General features: G+C 36.2%; 1 protein-coding gene across 1 annotated transcript in view; it reads right to left on the bottom strand.

Annotated features, from left to right (window-relative positions):
• Positions 1-18,828, bottom strand: part of EYS (EGF-like photoreceptor maintenance factor) — a 1,804,868-nt gene that overhangs the window by 628,241 nt on the left and 1,157,799 nt on the right. The window contains 1 exon segment of the mRNA XM_089333540.1: positions 7,623-7,741. Coding sequence (XP_089189666.1) covers positions 7,623-7,741 — 119 coding nt within the window.

The raw sequence follows: 18,828 nt of genomic DNA, 5'->3' as shown, positions 1-18,828 counted from the left end.
GTGGCCAGGGAGTGCAGTGGAGGATGGCCCAGGTGCTTGGGCCCTGCACCCCATGGGAGACCAGGAAAAGCACCTGGCTCCTGGCTCCTGCCATCGGATCAGCGCGGTGCGCCGGCCGCAGCGCGCCGACCGCGGCGGCCATTGGAGGGTGAACCAACGGCAAAGGAAGACCTTTCTCTCTGTCTCTCTCTCTCACTGTCCACTCTGCCTGTCAAAAAAAAAAATCAGCTAAATATAAAAGAAGATGATAACCAAAGAAATTAAGAACAAAGATTATAAGTTGTGTAGAAATCAAATAGGAAAACAACAAGTCTCTCTTCATCAATAATTAACCTAATTGTAAATAGATATATCTACTCAAAATAAAAGGAATGGATAAAACCACATGATCTAATTCTATGCTCACTACAAGGGTTTCATTTTAGATCCAAAGATACTAATCAACTGAAAGTGGATGGAAGAAAAGGAGACATTATGCCAATAGTAAATGAAACATACCAAGCACTACTCTAGTAATATCAGGCAAGATAGATTTAAGTTCAAAAAGTTTTAAAAAAGAAATGCGTGTGTTAATAAAATTCAATATGGCAAGAAAATACAGTGATTGTAACACTTAAGACTACTAATGAAACCATCAAAATAGATAATGAGAACTTAACAGAATCAAGACCAAAACTGATATCATATGGTAAAAGCTGGATACATCAATATCTTACCCTCAAAATGGCTAAAGCAGTGATACAGAAGACAAGTAAGAAAAGAGAGGACTAGCACACCAACTTTATCTAGCATTCACACATGAGTACAAAATGCACAACTTATCAAGCGCATACATATTACTCTTCAATGTGCATCTAAATGTAGAACTAGAGGCTTGGAGTGGTTTGTGGGATGAAAAGAGTTTGAATAAAAGCATAAGAGAAATTGGATCTAGTTCATTAATTATTACAAATGTATTAATTTGAGATAATATGGGAAATGGGGTGAGAGGTATATGGCAACTTATATTACTATTTGCAATATCTATTTTGTAACTTTTAAAAGAATAATAAAAATGTATGTAGAATGTTTCAGAAACAGACAGTATCTTAGCCTAAAATTTAAACCTCAACAGGCATAGAAGAATCTATTTCAAACAGAGTATCATTTCTGACCACAATGGAATGGAGTTAGAAATCAATAACAGAGATAAAAGTAGAAAATTAAAATTTGTGGAAAGTAAAGCAACATACTATTAAATAACCAATAAATCAAAGAGTGATTCACAAAGGGAATTACAGAATTTATGGGATGTAGAAAAATCACTGTTAAGGGGGAAAACTTACAGCTATAAAAGGTTATATTAAAAAACAAGAAATACCTTAAATCAACAAATTAACTTCACAACTTAATCAACTAAAATAGGAACAAGCTAAACCCAAAGCTAGTAGAAAGAGGAAATAATAAAGATTACAGAAGAGATAAATGAAATAGAGAATAGAAAATCAACAGATAATCAATGAAACCAAAGTGGTTTCTTTGAAAAAATCAGCAAAATTAGCAAATCTTTGTCAGATGAGCTAAGAAAAAAAAGCTATTGAAATCAGAAATGAAACTAGTGCTCTTACTAATGATTGAACAGAAATAAAAAGGATTATACAATAGTACTGAGTAATTATATATCAACAAGTTGGATAACCTGAATGTAATTGATAAATTACTTGAAACAAAATCTGCTGTGATGAAAATCTAAGATGGTTTAGGACTGGGAAGACACACTGACCTCAGATGCAGAAAGATACAACAGAAATAAAGGAAGGACCACATTTCCAGGGACTGGTACAGCAACGAAAAAAGGTGAGGCGTCAACACTGTGGTTCTGATGGTTAAAGCCCAGTCTGCAGCTAAGGTATCCCATATGGGCATCAGTTTGAGTCCTTGCTGCTCCACTTCTGATTTAGCTCTCTGCTATGGCTTGAGCAAGCAGTGGAGGATGGTCCATGTCCTTGGGCCCCTGCATCCACGTGGGGGACCAAGAAGAAGTTCCTGGCCCCTTGCTTCGGATCAGCTCAGACCTGGCCATTGTAGCCACTTGACCACAATGTGAAACAACAGATGCAGACCTCTCTCCGTCTTTACCACTCTCTGTAACTCCGTCTTTCAAATAACTAAAATAAATCGTAAAGAAAAAGGAGACACACACTGCTGGGCCTGGTTATGCGTGCAGCCAGCTACCACTGGGGAGTCACCAGTTTCCCAAATCAAGGCAGGAAGAGGTGCCATATGCCCTGCCAGCAGCATCTTTAACTGAGGGGGAATCCCACTGGCCCCACTGACTTTAACTCCAGCCTGGAGAGCTGACTGGGATTTGAGTGACTACTTGGATCAGGAAAGGGAAGTTTTATTGCCTTTCTCACTCCCCAGTCTCCACAAAGTGCCAGACTTAGCTGGCTCTGCTGAGTTGTGCAGTTGATCTCCGTTCTGCTGCTATCAGAGGTGAGCAGAGCCAGAGTCTGGATAAGTTATCAGGTGGACCTACTGTATACTGCAACCTTGGGATTTTAAGCCCTGGAGTTGTGCTTACTCATTCAGCATGATACAGGGGGTTCCCCTCAGCTTCTTGGGGCTACCACCAGCAGCAACCCATAAATTCTGGGGATCAACTTGAGGAAGTTCCCACTATACCTCCTACCTCCCAGTGATAGGAACCCTGGGAAACCACGACCCTCCCCCCCCCAAACCCCTTGCATGCCTTGGGAGAACTGAGGACACATCTGTGCCTTGTGGTACTGTGACAGGTGCTGTTGGTATTATAATATTTGGGGTAATTTTCCCTCATTCTTTGTATCTAGAGGGCTCTATCTGCATTACTCTGCTTCAGACAAATAGCTACCATTATCTGAAAGACCTGCTCCCAACCTGGAAGATCTGGGTAATGATTGTACTGTATCCTATAATACCAGGACTGTAATAATCAGTACAAATTCCTGAAACCCACTGGAATCTACCCAGTGGAACCTAGGGAAGAACCCGCCTGCGTTTCACCACTCTGAACCCATACCAGCCAGTGCAAAATCTCCTGTATATCCTATAGTCACCTGTAGGACTGGAGTAAGGTCCAGTTCATATCCCTAAGTCTTGGGACTAAGATTATTGGTATTATAAGCCCCGGCACCAGTTGCATGCACTCACTCAGTATGAACTAAGGAAGCTGCCATCCACATAACATAGTCCTCACAGCTATAGCAATTTATGATAAACCCACGGCCAGCATCTTATTGAATGGGGAAACATTGGAAGCATTCCTACTAAGATCTATAACCAGACAAAGATGACCACTCTCACTATTGCTATTCAATATAGTTCTGGAAGTTTTAGAGCCATTAGGCAAGAGAAATAAACCAAAGGGATACAAAAAGGAAAGGAGGAATTTAAATGATTCCTATTTGTAGATGACATGGTTCTGTATATAGGGGATCCAAAAGACTCAACTAAGACAGAATTGGTATTCATGAAAACATGTGGCAAAGTGCCAGGATATAAAATTAAAATACAGAAGTCAATAGCCTGAGTATACATAAACAATGCCATGGCTGGGAGAGAACTTCTCAGATTAATTCATTCACAGTAACTGCTAACAATTTTTTAAAAAGTTGGAATAAATAACTATGTTCCTATATATGAAATCATGACATTTGTATATCTTAAGTAAGATTAAAAAAATCTAAAGTAAAGAAAGTTTGAGGGAAAAAGGATGGGAAGGTATGAAGGAAGGAGGTAGGGAATATCATTATCTTCTTAGACCTTTATCTGCAAATCATATTGAATGTGTCAAAATTAATTAAAATTAAAATAAAGAATAAAATTGAAAAAATGAAAGAAAAATGAAAGCTAATTATCTTCAAACTTTTCTAAAACACTGAAGAGGGGAATTCTTTCTAATTCACTACAGGAGTCCAACATTATCTTGACATCAAAGCTTAACAAGGACATAACAAGAAAACAAAATTGTGGGTCAATGTCCTTTATGAATACTGAATGCAATATGCTAGTGAAGTGTATTCAGTAGCATAGTGAAAGAATGTTATGTAATGATCAAGTGGAATTTATTTGAGATTTGAAGATAAATCTAACAAATGACCCATCCTTCCCACTCTTGGAAATTTATGCAAAGAGAATGAAATCAGTATATGAAATAGTTATTTGTATCTCCATGTTTATTGCAGCTCAATTCACGATAGCTAAGATACAGAATCAACCCATATATCCGTTAACTAAAGACTGGCTAAAGAAAATTAGGTATATATACACTATGGAATACTACTCAGTCATACAAAAAAAAAAAAGAAATGCTGTCTTTTGCAGCAAAATGGACGCAACTGGAAACCATTATACTTAGTGAAATAAGCTCATTCCCCAAAGACAAATATCATATGTTTTCTCTGATATGTGGCAGTTAATACAGAATACAAAAAATGTATAGGAAATGAAATGGACATTTTGTAACATACTTGTTCATACTTTTGTGGAAAGTGGTATTCCTACTTTTCACTTGTTGAATATTATAGTTAGTCGTGAATCAACCTATGATTATAGAGTATATTAAAATTATGCTTGTAAAAATTAAAGGAAAAAAGAAAGGAAGGAAGGAATGAGATTGAAGGAGGGAGATGGTGAGAGAGGAAAGTATGGTTATCTTCTTAGAACTGTACCTACAATGAGATCTATTCTCTTTATAATAATAAAATTTTTTAAAAAGATTTAAACCATAAACTTAAAAATGGGAAAACTAGGAATAGAAGAAAGCTACTAAAACATAATAAAAGCTACAAATGAAAAACACAATATATCAGTGAATCATGAAAAAGCTGAAAATTTTTCTCTAAAATGAGGAACATGGCAAGGGTGTCCTCTTTCAGCACATCTATTCAAATTGGTCCTGGAATTCTAACCAGAGCAATTAGAGAAGAAAAATTAATTCCATCTATACTTGGAAGAAAGAAATAAAAGTCTTTTTCACAGATGATATGATTTCACATAGGAAAGATCAAACATCATTAAAAAAACTTTTAGAATTAATAAGTGAATTCAAATAAATAGTAGTATACAAATTCAACATAAAAGTCATCTGTATTTCTGTATCGTAAGAACTGACTAGTAGGAAGTTATAAAAGCAATCCTACTTTCAACATCACCCAGATGAATAAAGTTAAGAGAAATTAACTTGACCAAGAAGTTAAAGTTTTACACAGGGAAAACTACAATACTTTGCTAAAATAAATTAAAAACATGAATAAGTTGAAATATATTTTATATTTATGGAGTATAAGACAATATTTTATGATGTTAGTATTACTCAAAGCAATCTAAAATTCACTGCAATTTTGCAGAAATTGGAAACCCATTCTAAAAACCACATAGACTATCTAAAGGGACTCTACTAGCCAAAGCAATCTTGAAAAAGAAAAAAAAAATGGATGTTTAATACTTTTTGATGTCAGAACTCTGTATAATGCTACAGTAGTAAAAAGATTCCAGTAGTGGCATAAAGACTAGAATATAGAAAAATTAAATAGACCTTTGTTCATATAATCTTTTGATGCAAAGACCATTTGTTGGGGGTAAAAGACAGTCTTTTAAACAAATAGTTCTGGGAAAAACTATATATCCGCATGCAAAATAATGAAATTAATCCTTATTTAATACCATATATACCAATCAACTCAAAATAGATCAATGATCTAAGTGTAAGACCTTAAATGATAATATTGTTAGGAGAAAACAGGACAGAAAAAAATACTTCATGACATTGAACATGGCAGTGATTTGGGGACAAGTGATATGAGGCACACAAAATAAAAACAATAATATAATAATAATGTTACTCATTAACACTTAAATATTTCCATCAGTAGAGTAATAACTTACCTATAAAATATGAAAAAATATTTTCAAATCATGAAAATGACACAGGATTAATCTATACAATACATAGTAGATTCCTAAAACTCAACTACAATACCACAAACAACCTGAAAAATGTCCCGCTTTTATAAAATTAAGAATAGAACTACTTAAGACTACCAAAATGCTGTTACGACATGATTCTATTAATTATAAAGGATAATATCCTATTCAATGATTGTGTTACCTTGTGCCTGCTACGAATTCAGTAAGTGCCATATAACATCTCACTTGACAGAAAAGGTAGGGAACACAGAGCCTGAGAGTTAAATGTTAGGATATAGTAATTACAAACCAACCAAAAGGAGATAAACTGCTGGAAAATCAGGAAAAAGTGGTAAAATACAGGGAATTACAGGTATTTGACTTATATTAACATTGCCAGGATCTATTAAGCTATTGATTTTAAACTATGATTTTAAACAGCATAGAAACCAAAAAAACCTTGCCAACTATATGATACAGGTCACAAATTATTTAAATGTATTAGCCTGAAAATCCCGGTTCTTATAAAAATAGGGATGGGTGATACTTTTATTTTCTGAAGTGTTTCTTAGATTATCTGATATACACAATTCTCCCTTCTGAAGGAAATAAATTTGATAATATTAATATATGTAAAGTTTTCATAGCATTCTGTATGTTTTTCTCATCCAAAGTTTATCATATCCATATCACAAACAGTATGACATTTCACTGAATGATAGACCTCATAAATGACAGTAGTTATATTGTCTAGTGGCATTATAACTGTCTCAGATTGTATACTACAAAAAAAAAAAAAAAACACCTAACAATGCATTTCTCACAACATTATCCAGAAATTATGTGACACATGACAATATCTGCTTGGATATTTTATCAATGTCTCCTCTGGTATACTATAAACCCTTTAAGGAAGGCTTCTGAGTAACTATTTGTCCACCTTGGATCATAATAGGTGGTATGGTTTTAATATTTCCTCATTTTTTATGCTATTCTGTAATAAAAAAAAAAAAAACTCACCTCATCCGGACAGTCTCATTCCTTGTGTGAACCTTTTCCTGAACATTACAAAATTCTAAAATGTATCTTTTATAAATTACCAGGGTATAGGTAATATTTTAACCACCTAATAGCAATGCATTAATGCCATCTCAAACGTGGAATTATTCTAGTCCACTCTATTTCCCAACCACAGTTGGAGATCTCTGTAGCCAGAAGCAGATTTCCTAGAAAAAAATAGATCAATCCCCAATAATGGAGATTAAAGCACAAGGAGAATTGTTTGACAGTGATATTTTGTAGAAAAGAACAATATTATCACTCTAAACAATGCATCATGTGCATGGTCCTTAGTATGCATATTTTTAAAATTAGTTCTGATAGATGATATTTTCAGATCATGATGAACTAATTATTTGTTAGTTGAGCTGTGTGCGTTACACAGCACAAATCAGATACCAATTATAAATAAATGGTTTATATTAGTTGGAATATACAGCTTATAAATTGCATAGCCTATAACAGAGTAAAGTAGAGAATATGAAAAAATATAAAGAAAATATGTGAGAATATGAAGAAAAAAATAAAATCAAGGAATTATAGTTTATAATGATTAGATTATTTTACTTTGAAAGGATGCCTTTTCATGTGGTTATTTGAATGAATGATTTGAAAATTCATTAGTGATATTTTACCTGCAATTGTCAATGTGATATTTTTCCACTGCCTTGGATGGAATGAAGGATCTCAAGTTATTGAATTCTATAACTTCTATGCAGCCAGTAAAATTCTCCATTGAGACTGGTCCAGAAATCTGTGTGTGAGAAACAGATAGAGAAAATTCATGATTTTCTTCAATGTGTTTTTCTTGCTGCAAACTCGTAATAATGTACAAATGGATACCATATTTGGGACTGATTTGGTTTATTAAGCATACTAGTTGTATAATAATCCAACCTTTTTCATAATCATCAACCAGAATTAGTAACTATATCTTAATTATTGTGAGTAATGATGCAATAAATACGGGAAATAAGGAACCACATATACCTTTAAAATAGAGTGTTATTTGCCACAATATGAATGAAGAATATTATTCTAAGTGAAATAATTCTGATACAGAAAGAAAAATATTGTATGATCTCATTTATAAGTAGAATCTGTAACAAGTAAAAATACAAAGATAGAGAATAACACTACAGTTACCAGGGGTAGGCATGGGTTAGGAAGGAAATGTGTAGTCGTTGGTCAAAGGAAACAAAGTCAAAGATACGTGGATGACCAAGTCTAGGGATGTAGTGTACAACATAATGACTATATTAATAATATTGTGTCGAGACTTTTGCTAAATGACTGGGTTTTACCTACTATTGATACGTGAAAATTAATGGGTAACTATGTGATAAAGGATGCATTCTTCATTATACTAACCAATTATGGTCTGTAAGTATCTCATAACATAAGGACCTATGACTTAATATATAGAAGACTTCAAAAAAATAGTAGGTAATTGTAGTTGGTGCTGTGGGACAGTGGATAAACCATAGTTTATAAAGTTGGCATCCTTTAACTAAGTGCCAATTCAAGTCCTCACTGCTCTGTTTCCAAAACAATTTCTTGCTGATGAAAAAGAACAATTTCTGGCTGATGAACCTAGGAACAAATGAGTGATATCCCAAGTTATTGTGTCCAAGCCTCCCATGTGGGATATATAGAAGGAGTTTCTGGCTTTTGACTTTGACCTGGTCCAACCCTGGCTGCTGTAGTCATTTGAGGAGTGAATCAGTGCATGAAGATCTCTCACTTTTCCTTGGTTTCTCTCTCTCATCTTTCAAATAAATAGATAAACCATTTTTAAAAATTAATAGGGGCCAGTGCCACAGCTCAATAGGCTAGTCCTCCACCTGCGGCACCGGCACCCGGGTTCTAGTCCTGGTTGGGGCGCCAGATTCTATCCCGGTTGCTCCTCTTCCAGTCCAGCTCTCTGCTGTGGCCCCGGAAGGCAGTGGAGGATGGCCCAGGTCCTTGGGCCCTGCACCCGCATGGGAGACCAGGAGAAAGCACCTGGCTCCTGGCTTTGGATCAGTGCAGCACGCCGGCCGTAGCCACTTGGGGGGTGAACCAATGGAAAAAGGAAGACCTTTCTCTCTCTCTCTCTCTCTTTCTCACTAACTCTGCCTGTCAAAAAAATTAAAAAAAATTAATAGGAAAGAATACCAGCTTATTAGCCAAAAGATACTAGGGATATGTTCATATTGATGCTGTATAGGTTATAGTTTCATTAATATCTGATAAAGAAATTGTTTCAATAATTATGAATTCTCAGTAAAAAACAGGAGAAAATCCATATACTTATTCTTCCCATCAAAGTGTTACATTTTTCATCTTTTGCCTCCATTCCTTGCACTTTTTATTTTCAGACATTAGTTGTCTGTTCCATTTGCAGTTATAGAAATATCAAGAACTGCATTTCTAGGGTCAAAGGAACCAGAGTAAGCTAAAATATTTTGACCTCCTGCAGATCTGAAATATTACATGTACCTTTTTTAAAATTTTTATTTAATGAATATAAAGTTCCAAAGTACAGCTTATGGATTACATAAGCTCCCTCTCCCCTTCCATTCACATCAAGATTCATTTTCGATTCTCTTTATACACAGAAGATCAGTTTAGTATATATCAAGTAAAGATTTCAACAGTTTGCACCCACACAGAAACACAAAGTGAAAAATACTGTTTGAGTACTAGTTATAGCATTAAATCACAATGTACAGCACATTAAGGACAGATCCCACATGAGGAGTAAGTGCACAGTGACTCCTGTTGTTGATTTAACAAATTGACACTCTTGTTTATGGCCTCAGTAATCACCCTAGGCTCTTGTCATGAGTTGCCAAGGCTATGGAAGCCTTTTGAGTTTACCAACTCTGATTATATTTAGACAAGGCCATGGTCAAAGTGGAAGTTCTCTCCTCCCTTCAGAGAAAGGTACCTCCTTCTTTGATGACCCGTTCTTTCTACTGGGATCTCACTCGCAGAGATCTTTCATTTAGGTTTTTTTTTTTTTTTTTTTTTTTTTTTTTTTTTGCCAGAGTGTCTTGGCTTTCCATGCCTGAAATACTCTCATTGGCTTTTCAGCTGGATCTTTTCTGTTCAGTTGTGTAGCCTACTCACCTTAAGAATAAGTTGGGGAAAAATGATATCAGAAAGTTTGCCAAGGGGCAAGAATGAAAACAAAAATAAGGACATCGAAAAGCACTCATTTTGGTGAACACAATTAATCTTGTAAGGATAAATAGACATGGCTTTTTCATTCTCTTCACGGTGAACATAACAATAAAAATACCAGGGGCTGGCATCATGGTGCACCTCATTAAGCTGACACCTGTGATGTCAAAATCCCATGTGAGTGCTGCATCAAGTCCCAGCTGCTCCACTTTCAATACAGTTTATGTGCCTGGGAAAGCAGAGGAAGATGGCTCAAGTACTTGTATTCCTACATATGTGGGTTCCTATCTCCTGGCTTCATCCTGGAATAGCCCTGGCCAAAAGCCCTGGCTATTGTGGTAATTTAGGGAGTGAAGTAGCAGATGGAAGATTTATTTTCCGGCCTTTCACTCTCTCTAATTCTGCCTTTCAAATAAATAAGTAAATAAATCTTTAAAAATATGATAGCAGTAATATCTGGTAATTATTCAACTTTTGTAAAAAAGAGAAGTAAACTAAAAGAAGTACAGTCTAGGATTAAATAGTTAGAAATGGTCACTTATTTAAAGTTCTATTCTATGCTATGCTTTCAATATACTGAAAGTCTCAAGGTAAGACGCATCAAATTATGACAATGACAACTCTAATCTTATACACATTGAAAATTAAATGACCTAGTTAACTTTTAAAAAAAGATTTATTTATTTTATTTGAAAGTCAGACTTGAGAGAGAGAAAGAGAGAAAGAGAGAGAGTTGTTCATCTTTTGGTTTGTTTCACTCCCCCAAATGGCTGCAATGGCCAGGGCCAGGACAGGCTGAAGCCAGTAGCCAGAAGTTGCAATCGGGTCTCCCACTTGGGTGCAGGGTCCAAGTACTTGGGCCATCTTCTGCTGCTTTTCCAGGCATATCACTAGGGAGCTGGATTGGGAATGTTGGAAGTAGAGCAGGCAGGACCCGAACTGGCACCAATTTGGAATGCTGGCAGCATCACAGGCTGCAGCTTAACCTGCCACTCCACAGCGCACTGACTTTGGAATTTAAAAACACTCCAATACATTCTGTATACTGCTTTTCTTGTTGAATATAATATTGCAAATAAATAATTATACCAGTTATGGAATAAAACCTTTCCATTGTTCAGAAATGTTAGGAAAAATACATTTATTTCTTCTTTTTACATATAATCTTAGGTTTTCTTTTCTTCCTGATACAAGCTCAAATGTATTTTCAACCCTTCACTACTAGTAATACTCTGTCAAATGTCAAAATGACTGAAGTAGAAAATAAAACAATATTTCTTCCTGTAAGTTTACAAGGAAGTCAAGTTGATTTCAAGGAAAACAGAAACATTTGGCTCTCATATGTTACAGATGGGAAAGTATTGATTTGTAATTGTTAGCTTAAAGTTTTCATGGGCTTCATTAATCATTTTGAATTTCAAATTTAATTTTTATTTTTACCACAGTTACACATAAATCTAGATTTTAGATGATAAAGTTTACAGCTGCCTCCCCCAAAACAGCACAAACAAGTGGATGGCACAGTTTACTGTTAAAACTTTGAAAATAAACTGGTTTTTGAAAAATGCTTTTGATTGTAATTACTGTGAAAGTTGAAACTTCATTTTAACTTAGTTCAACAATGACATGAAATATGTGTATATTTAAGTAGACAGTTTTGTGTATTCATTAAAATCCTTATAATTCAAGAGAAAGAAGAAAGTTATGATATTTTAAATAAATACAAAGCCATCAGAAAACTATGGAAAATGCTCTAAAAAGTGATTCTATGAGTACTTGAGATAGTTTTCTGAATTATATGATTCAATTTTTTTCAGACTGTATGGATTAAAAAATAAATGATTTATTCACCTCAGTCTTTGAAAAAGGGCAAGAAAAATTTCCATAGTTATTAGCATTTATATTTGAGTGAACTAAAAATTGTTTCATTCCTTATGTTTTAATAGACTGGCAGCTCTTCAGTTCTCACACCTATCAGCTTCTGGTGGTCTTGCTCAGGACAGATTGATTACTCCCCAAATGAAACCTCATGAAGTTTACTTTACTTTGAATATGGAAAAACATAAGAAACACCTGGACCCAAATGAACTAATCCAGACAATTAAACTCAAAGCACGTGCTTTTGAGATAATTTCTAGTGCTGGGAAAATTTTCTTTGAATTTATTTAGTTCATAGCAATAGAGATTTCAGATTTTTAGGCCAGGGTTCCTAAAAATAGAAGGGAAATAAAACATGTAATGGCCAGGGCTGCACCAGGCTGAAGCCAGGAGCCAGGAGCTTCATTTGGGTCTCCCATGTGGGTATCAGAGGCCCAGGGCCTTGGATCATCTTCTGCTGCTTTCACAGGTCGTGAGCAGGGGGCTGGATTGGAAATGGAGCATCTAGGATGTGACCTAGCATCCACATGCAATGCCTGCCTGCATCGCAGGTGGTATCTTTTTTTTTTTTTTTTTTTTTGACAGGCAGAGTGGATAGTGAGAGAGAGAGACAGAGAGAAAGGTCTTCCTTTGCCATTGGTTCACCCTCCAATGGCCGCCACGGCCGGCGCGCTGCGGCCTGCGCACCGCACTGATCCGAAGCCAGGAGCCAGGTGCTTCTCCTGATCTCCCATGGGGTGCAGGGCCCAAGCACTTGGGCCATCCTCCACTGCACTCCCTGGCCACAGCAGAGAGCTGGCCTGGAAGAGGGGCAACTGGGACAGAATCCGGCGCCCTGACCGGGACTAAAACCCGGTGTGCCAGCGCCGCTAGGTGGAGGATTAGCCTAGTGAGCCACAGCGCCGGCCGCAGGTGGTATCTTTATCAGCTACACCACAACGCTGGTCCTCTTAATATTGCTTTTAATAGTTGATTTTTGTGAATTCATTTTATATTTGACTCTTTTATAGCTTCATTTTTATCCTTTCTAAATTAATTTTTTCAGTCCTTGTAGATTTAAAATAACAGTTTTTATGTCATTTTATGTAATCACATAATGTCCATTATATCTTGACCTATTACTCTGATTTACCTTTATCTTAATTATGGGCCATAGGTTCCTGTTTCTTTCCATGTCTAATAATATTTATTGGATATTGGATGTTGTATTATTATTTTATTGTGTGGTTTCTCAGATTTCTTTTCCATACTTTGATTTTTTTCTGGTAATTGAGATGAATTTCAAAATGCCTCATGAAGCCACTTGAATATTTCTACTATGCTGTCATGTTTTCAATAAACTTGGAATAATAGCCAGAAAAAGAGATATGGTAGTACCTGTTACAAAGTAATGGATAGAAAAACCCAATGCTTCTCTTTTTAATACAAAATTCTACTGGCTTATAACACAGAATAAATCATTCTCAGTACTATCAGTACTAACTGCTACTACCTGTGATTCTCTGATCAAAAATATTCACTTTTATCAACTTATTTGGGTATTAGCACCCACATTTCCAAGTAATGTTTGCATGCTTTAATATACTAAGAATTTAATTTAACACATTTTTCTATTGGCTTAATCTATGCTTCAGTCACCCCCAATTTCTACCAGAAGTGTAAATCATTCTTCAATGATTCAAATGCTATGAGTATTTATTAATTTTAATTGTTCACAATCTCTCCACTATAATGTTCAACTATTTTTTGCTCTCTTAGTATGAATCCACTCTTCTCTGAATGCCATATACCACTCAAATTTAGTTTACTTCTTTATTGGCATATTCATCTGTAGCGTGATCAAATTCCATCAGTACCAGCTTTAAACTAACTGAAGCAACTGAAAACGCATACAGCAATATAAGGCTGAGGTAATTCTGTCCTATAATTGATAGCAGCCAAAAGATTGAAAAGCACATGAATGATATTGTGCTGAAGAAATTAATGACTCTGATGAATTACATGTGGTGTGTAAAGGAGTAAGGAGGGAAATAAAAAAGTAGAAAATTCAATGCTATGAATATTTATTAAGTGTTCATTAAGTATTTATTCATTTCTCATAAATCATTCCAAGGCTGGGGAACTTGGAATATAATATGTTAATAAAAAGAGAAGTTTTGGGGAAGTAAAGATTTGGAACACATACAGGTAAATTTAGATGTTAACATGTAGTGCTTCAGATATCTGTAATACAGGCTAAGAAGGAATTGGATGGTAATGCCAACTGCCACATATTAATCTAAAAATATCCTGAATGAGGAAATTTAGCAACCTAATGACAAAACATGTATTGAAAAATAGGAATATTTTAGTCTGTAAAATTTGGTGATACCATAATTTTATTTAATATACTCACTAAATTGTGTTACCCTTTTGATATTCATGGAGTTCATGTAGACATAATCCATATTTAGAAGTTAGATATCAAGTTGGGTATGTCTATTTCCCCCAATGTGAATAAAATTCATACATTGCTTCAACAAATTCATATTAATTACAGTAGTTTGTAGTGAGTACAAAGGAAGCATGTATGTCAATAAAAACCTAGTTGATGAAGTAGTGTAGAGCATGAGATTTTTTTTTTTTTTTTTTTTTTTGACAGGCAGAGTTAGACAGTGAGAGAGAGAGAGACAGAAAGGTCTTCCTTCCGTTGGTTCATCCCCCAAATGGCCGCCAAGGCTGGCGCGCTGCACGGATCCGAAGCCAGGGGCCAGGTGCTTCCTCCTGGTCTCCCATGCGGGTGCAGGGCCCAAGCACATGGGCCATCCTCCACTGCCCTCGTGAGCCACAGCAGAGAGCTGGACTGGAAGAGAAGCAACTGGGACAGAATCCAGCGCCCCGACCGGGACGCCGGCGCCACAGGTGGAGGATAAATCAAGTGAGCCGCGGCGCCAGCTGAGCATGAGATTTAATACACATTTTTTCTCCAAGATGTCTGTTCCAACAGTCTACTTTAAAAAATTGGTTAGCTCCGATGGTTTACTTTTTAAATTAAAACAAAATCTCTATTAAGCATCTGTGTGGCTATGTGTTGTTGCAGTGCAATGTTAAGTAGAAAACCATATAGAGTTAAGGAAAAAAAGGAATAAATTTTCTGTTTCTGGTGACATAGTAATTTGTTGGGGATGAAACATCTTATGAAAACTACTAGATTGTGTAGAATTTAGATAAAACTCTACTTAGTCTGTATACATTTATCCAGAAAACAAGAGTTTAGAGGCTGACATCTCAGAAAAAGTGGAAACACAAAGTGTTAATTTGATATTTTCTCCTTTGGTAGTTTGAAGTTTCAAATGGAAGATGAGATTTGGAAAAGCTGAGCAGGGAATTCTATAAGTCTTCTGGGGATAAGGGCAAATCATTGAATTTTATGAGCAAATAATGATTCTCCCTGGGAAACAGGAAGGAGAAAATTAGAGGATTGAATCTTTGAGGTTATGTTTCTAAATTTTGAAGTCACCAAGGTTTCAGAGTTGCTTAGAATTTACCCCATGGGCATTTAAATTAGTGGTGTGGTTGGTTACTCTATCATTACTGCAGAAACTGGGAAGGAATTGTACAATGCAACCAGACAAGCATGAGCATAAATTCACCTTTTTTTTTTTTTTGCCAGTTTATTCTTCCCTTCAGCAAAACAAGAGTTGCTCTTTTTCCACATTATACTTCTGTATATTTATGAAGTATAATGAAATATTTTGATTCATAGAATACTGGGTAATGATCAAGTCTGGGAAATTAGCATATTCCTCACCTTAACTTTTATCATTTCTATATGGAAAGTACATTCAAATTCCTTTCTTCTATTTCGAGGCATACAGTACATTATTGTTAACTATATTCATCCTATTGTACCACAGAATACCAGACCTTATTCCTCATATAACAGTGTTCTCTGCCCAGCTCTCATTTCCCCTACTCTTCCCAGTCTCTGTTGACCACTTTGCTACTTTTCAACTTCTATTAGACCAGAATTTTTAGGTTCTATGTATGTGAGATCATGTACTGTTTGTCCTTCCATGTCTGATTTATTTAGCCCAATATCCTCCAGGCCCATCTGTATTTTTGAAAAACAACAAAATTTCACACTTTTTTATGGCTTAGTAGTATTGTACTGTGTATATATACCATATTCTCTTTATCCATTTGTCCATCCATAAACATATAGATTGATTCAATATCTGACTAATGTAAATCCAACAATAAATGTGGCAATGTAGATGCTTCTTTGATATGCTGATTTCAATTCCTTTTTATAATGTACCCATCATGGGGATTATTGAATTTTCTGGTAGTTCTTTTAAAAACCTTTTCTCAGAAGTCTCTATTGTGTTTTCCTAATAGATATACTAATTTACATTGCTACCAACGGTATATGAGAGTTCCTCTTTCTCCATATCCTTGCTAACATTTGTTGTTTTTTGTCCTTTGTTAAATATTTTATTAAAATACTGTATACATATTAAGAAATGCACATAGTATATAGAGGAATGAGCTTTTTGATTCTCTGAATACACTCATGACCAGTACCCAAATTAAGAACAAAATATTACTGTTGCCCCAAGGGTCCTCATTATTCCACCCTCTCAATTATACTAACATGGGGAAAAGAATAAATTGTCATTTACATGATAAGATTCAGAGAAGCAATATTTATAACTAAATATAAAGTTATTTTTACACTGTTTCTATATATTAATTTAAGCAAATACGAGAACATGTGATATTTGCATTTCTGGACCTAGCTTCTCAGCATAATAAATTTCAGATGTGTTTATTTTATTGCAAATGTCAGGATTTAAATTTTTTATGTCTGAATAATATTCCATGATGTATGTATGTGTGTGTGTGTAGAATATATATACATATATGGGGCAGACACTGTGGCATAGCAGGTAAAGCCACTGTGCCAGCACCCCACATGGGCTCAGATTTGAGTCCTGGTGCTCCACTTCCCATCCAGCTCTCTGCCAGGGCCTGGGAAAGCAGTAGAAGATGGTCCAAGTGCTTGAGCCCCTGCACCTGTGTGGGAGACCTGGAAGACACTCCTGATTCCTGGCTTCAGATCAGCGCAGCTCCTGCCATTGTGCCAACTGGGGAGTGAACCAGCAGATGGAAGACCTCTCTCTTTCTCTCTTTCTTTCTCTCTCTATCTCTGCCTCTCCTTCTCTCTCTGTGTAACTCTTTCAAATAAATAATTAAATATTCTTAAAAATTATACATACATATATATATATTCTTTATCCAATCATCCATTAATAAACATCTGAGTTGATTCCATATCTTAGCTATTCTGAATTGAGAGGCTATAAACATGAGACTTTAGGCACTCTCTGAAATGATTTTATTTACTTTGGATATATTGCCAGGAGTGGGATAATTAGACAGATGGCAGATACATTTTTAGTTTTCTGAGGAATATCTAAACTGTTTTCCACAGATTGTGTCAATTTCATTGCTACCAACAGATTATGAGTGTACTTTTTGTCCACAACCTCACTAGTGTTTGTCATTTTTTGATTTTTGTATAATAAACTTTCTAACTGGAGTGAGGTGATATCTCACTGTGTTTTGTTTTGTTTTTTTTTTTTTTTTTTTTTTTGACAGGCAGAGTGGACAGTGAGAGAGAGAGACAGAGAGAAAGGTCTTCCTTTGCCGTTGGTTCACCCTCCAATGGCCGCCGCGGCCGGCGCACTGTAGCTGGCGCACCACACTGATCAGAAGGCAGGAGCCAGGTACTTCTCCTGGTCTCCCATGGGGTGCAGAGCCCAAGCACATGGGCCATCCTCCACTGCACTCCTGGGCCACAGCAGAGAGCTGGACTGGAAGAGGAGCAACTGGGACAGAATCCAGCGCCCCGACCGGGACAGAATCCGGGATGCCGGTGCCACAGGCGGAGGATTAGCCTAGTGAGCCACGGCGCCGGCCCTCACTGTGGTTTTTATTTGCATTTTTCTCATGGCAGGTGATCCTGTGCATTTTGTAATGTGTCTGTTGGCCATTTGTACTTCACATTCGAAAAATACCTGACCATGTTCCCTTCTCATATTTGAACTAGATTGCTTGTTTTGTTGTTGTTTCTTAAACTCCTTATATATTCTGGATATTAACCCTATATTGGATGCATAGTTTGCATATATTTTCTCCATTTCTGTTGGTTGCTTGTTTACATTTTTAACTGTTTCCTTGCTGTATGGAAGGTTTTTTCGCTTGATGTAGTCTCATTTGTCTATTTCCTGTACTTCTGGGTCTTACCCAAGACGCCCTAGCCTGGGCTAATGTCTTGCAGTGTTTCCCCAATGTTTTCTTCTACTTCTAATAGTTTGATGGTGTCAAGTCTTCAGCTTAGATATTTGACACATTGTGAGTTGATTTTTGAATAGATAGGGGTCTTGCTTCATACTTTCACATGTAGAAATCAAATTTTCCCAACATTGTTTAAGAAATTGTGCTTTCTCCTGGGGATGACATTAGCTCATTTGTCAAAGACTAGTTGGCTGTACATGTATGAATTAATTTCTGGGGTTCCTATTCTGTTCCACTGTCCCACCGTCAGCTTCCCAGGCTGGTCTCTGAGGTGATAAGGACTGTGAAATTCTCCTTCCGTGAAAGTTGCCCTTAGCAGGCACTAGGGCAACTTCTTCCTATCTTTTCTTGGCAAGATGGCATTTCCTGGCCTGGAACTGACTGAGCAGATCCATAGTGGCTGGTGGCGACTGGAAGTAGTAAGTCTGTCCTCTCTCCTCACTGCCCCAGGGA

The sequence above is a fragment of the Oryctolagus cuniculus genome, chromosome 5 (genome assembly GCF_051225735.1).
Source record: "Oryctolagus cuniculus isolate XC-2025 breed Fujian yellow rabbit chromosome 5, ASM5122573v1, whole genome shotgun sequence".
Lineage (NCBI taxonomy): Eukaryota > Metazoa > Chordata > Mammalia > Lagomorpha > Leporidae > Oryctolagus > Oryctolagus cuniculus.
This window is presented reverse-complemented; position numbering and strand designations above follow the sequence as displayed.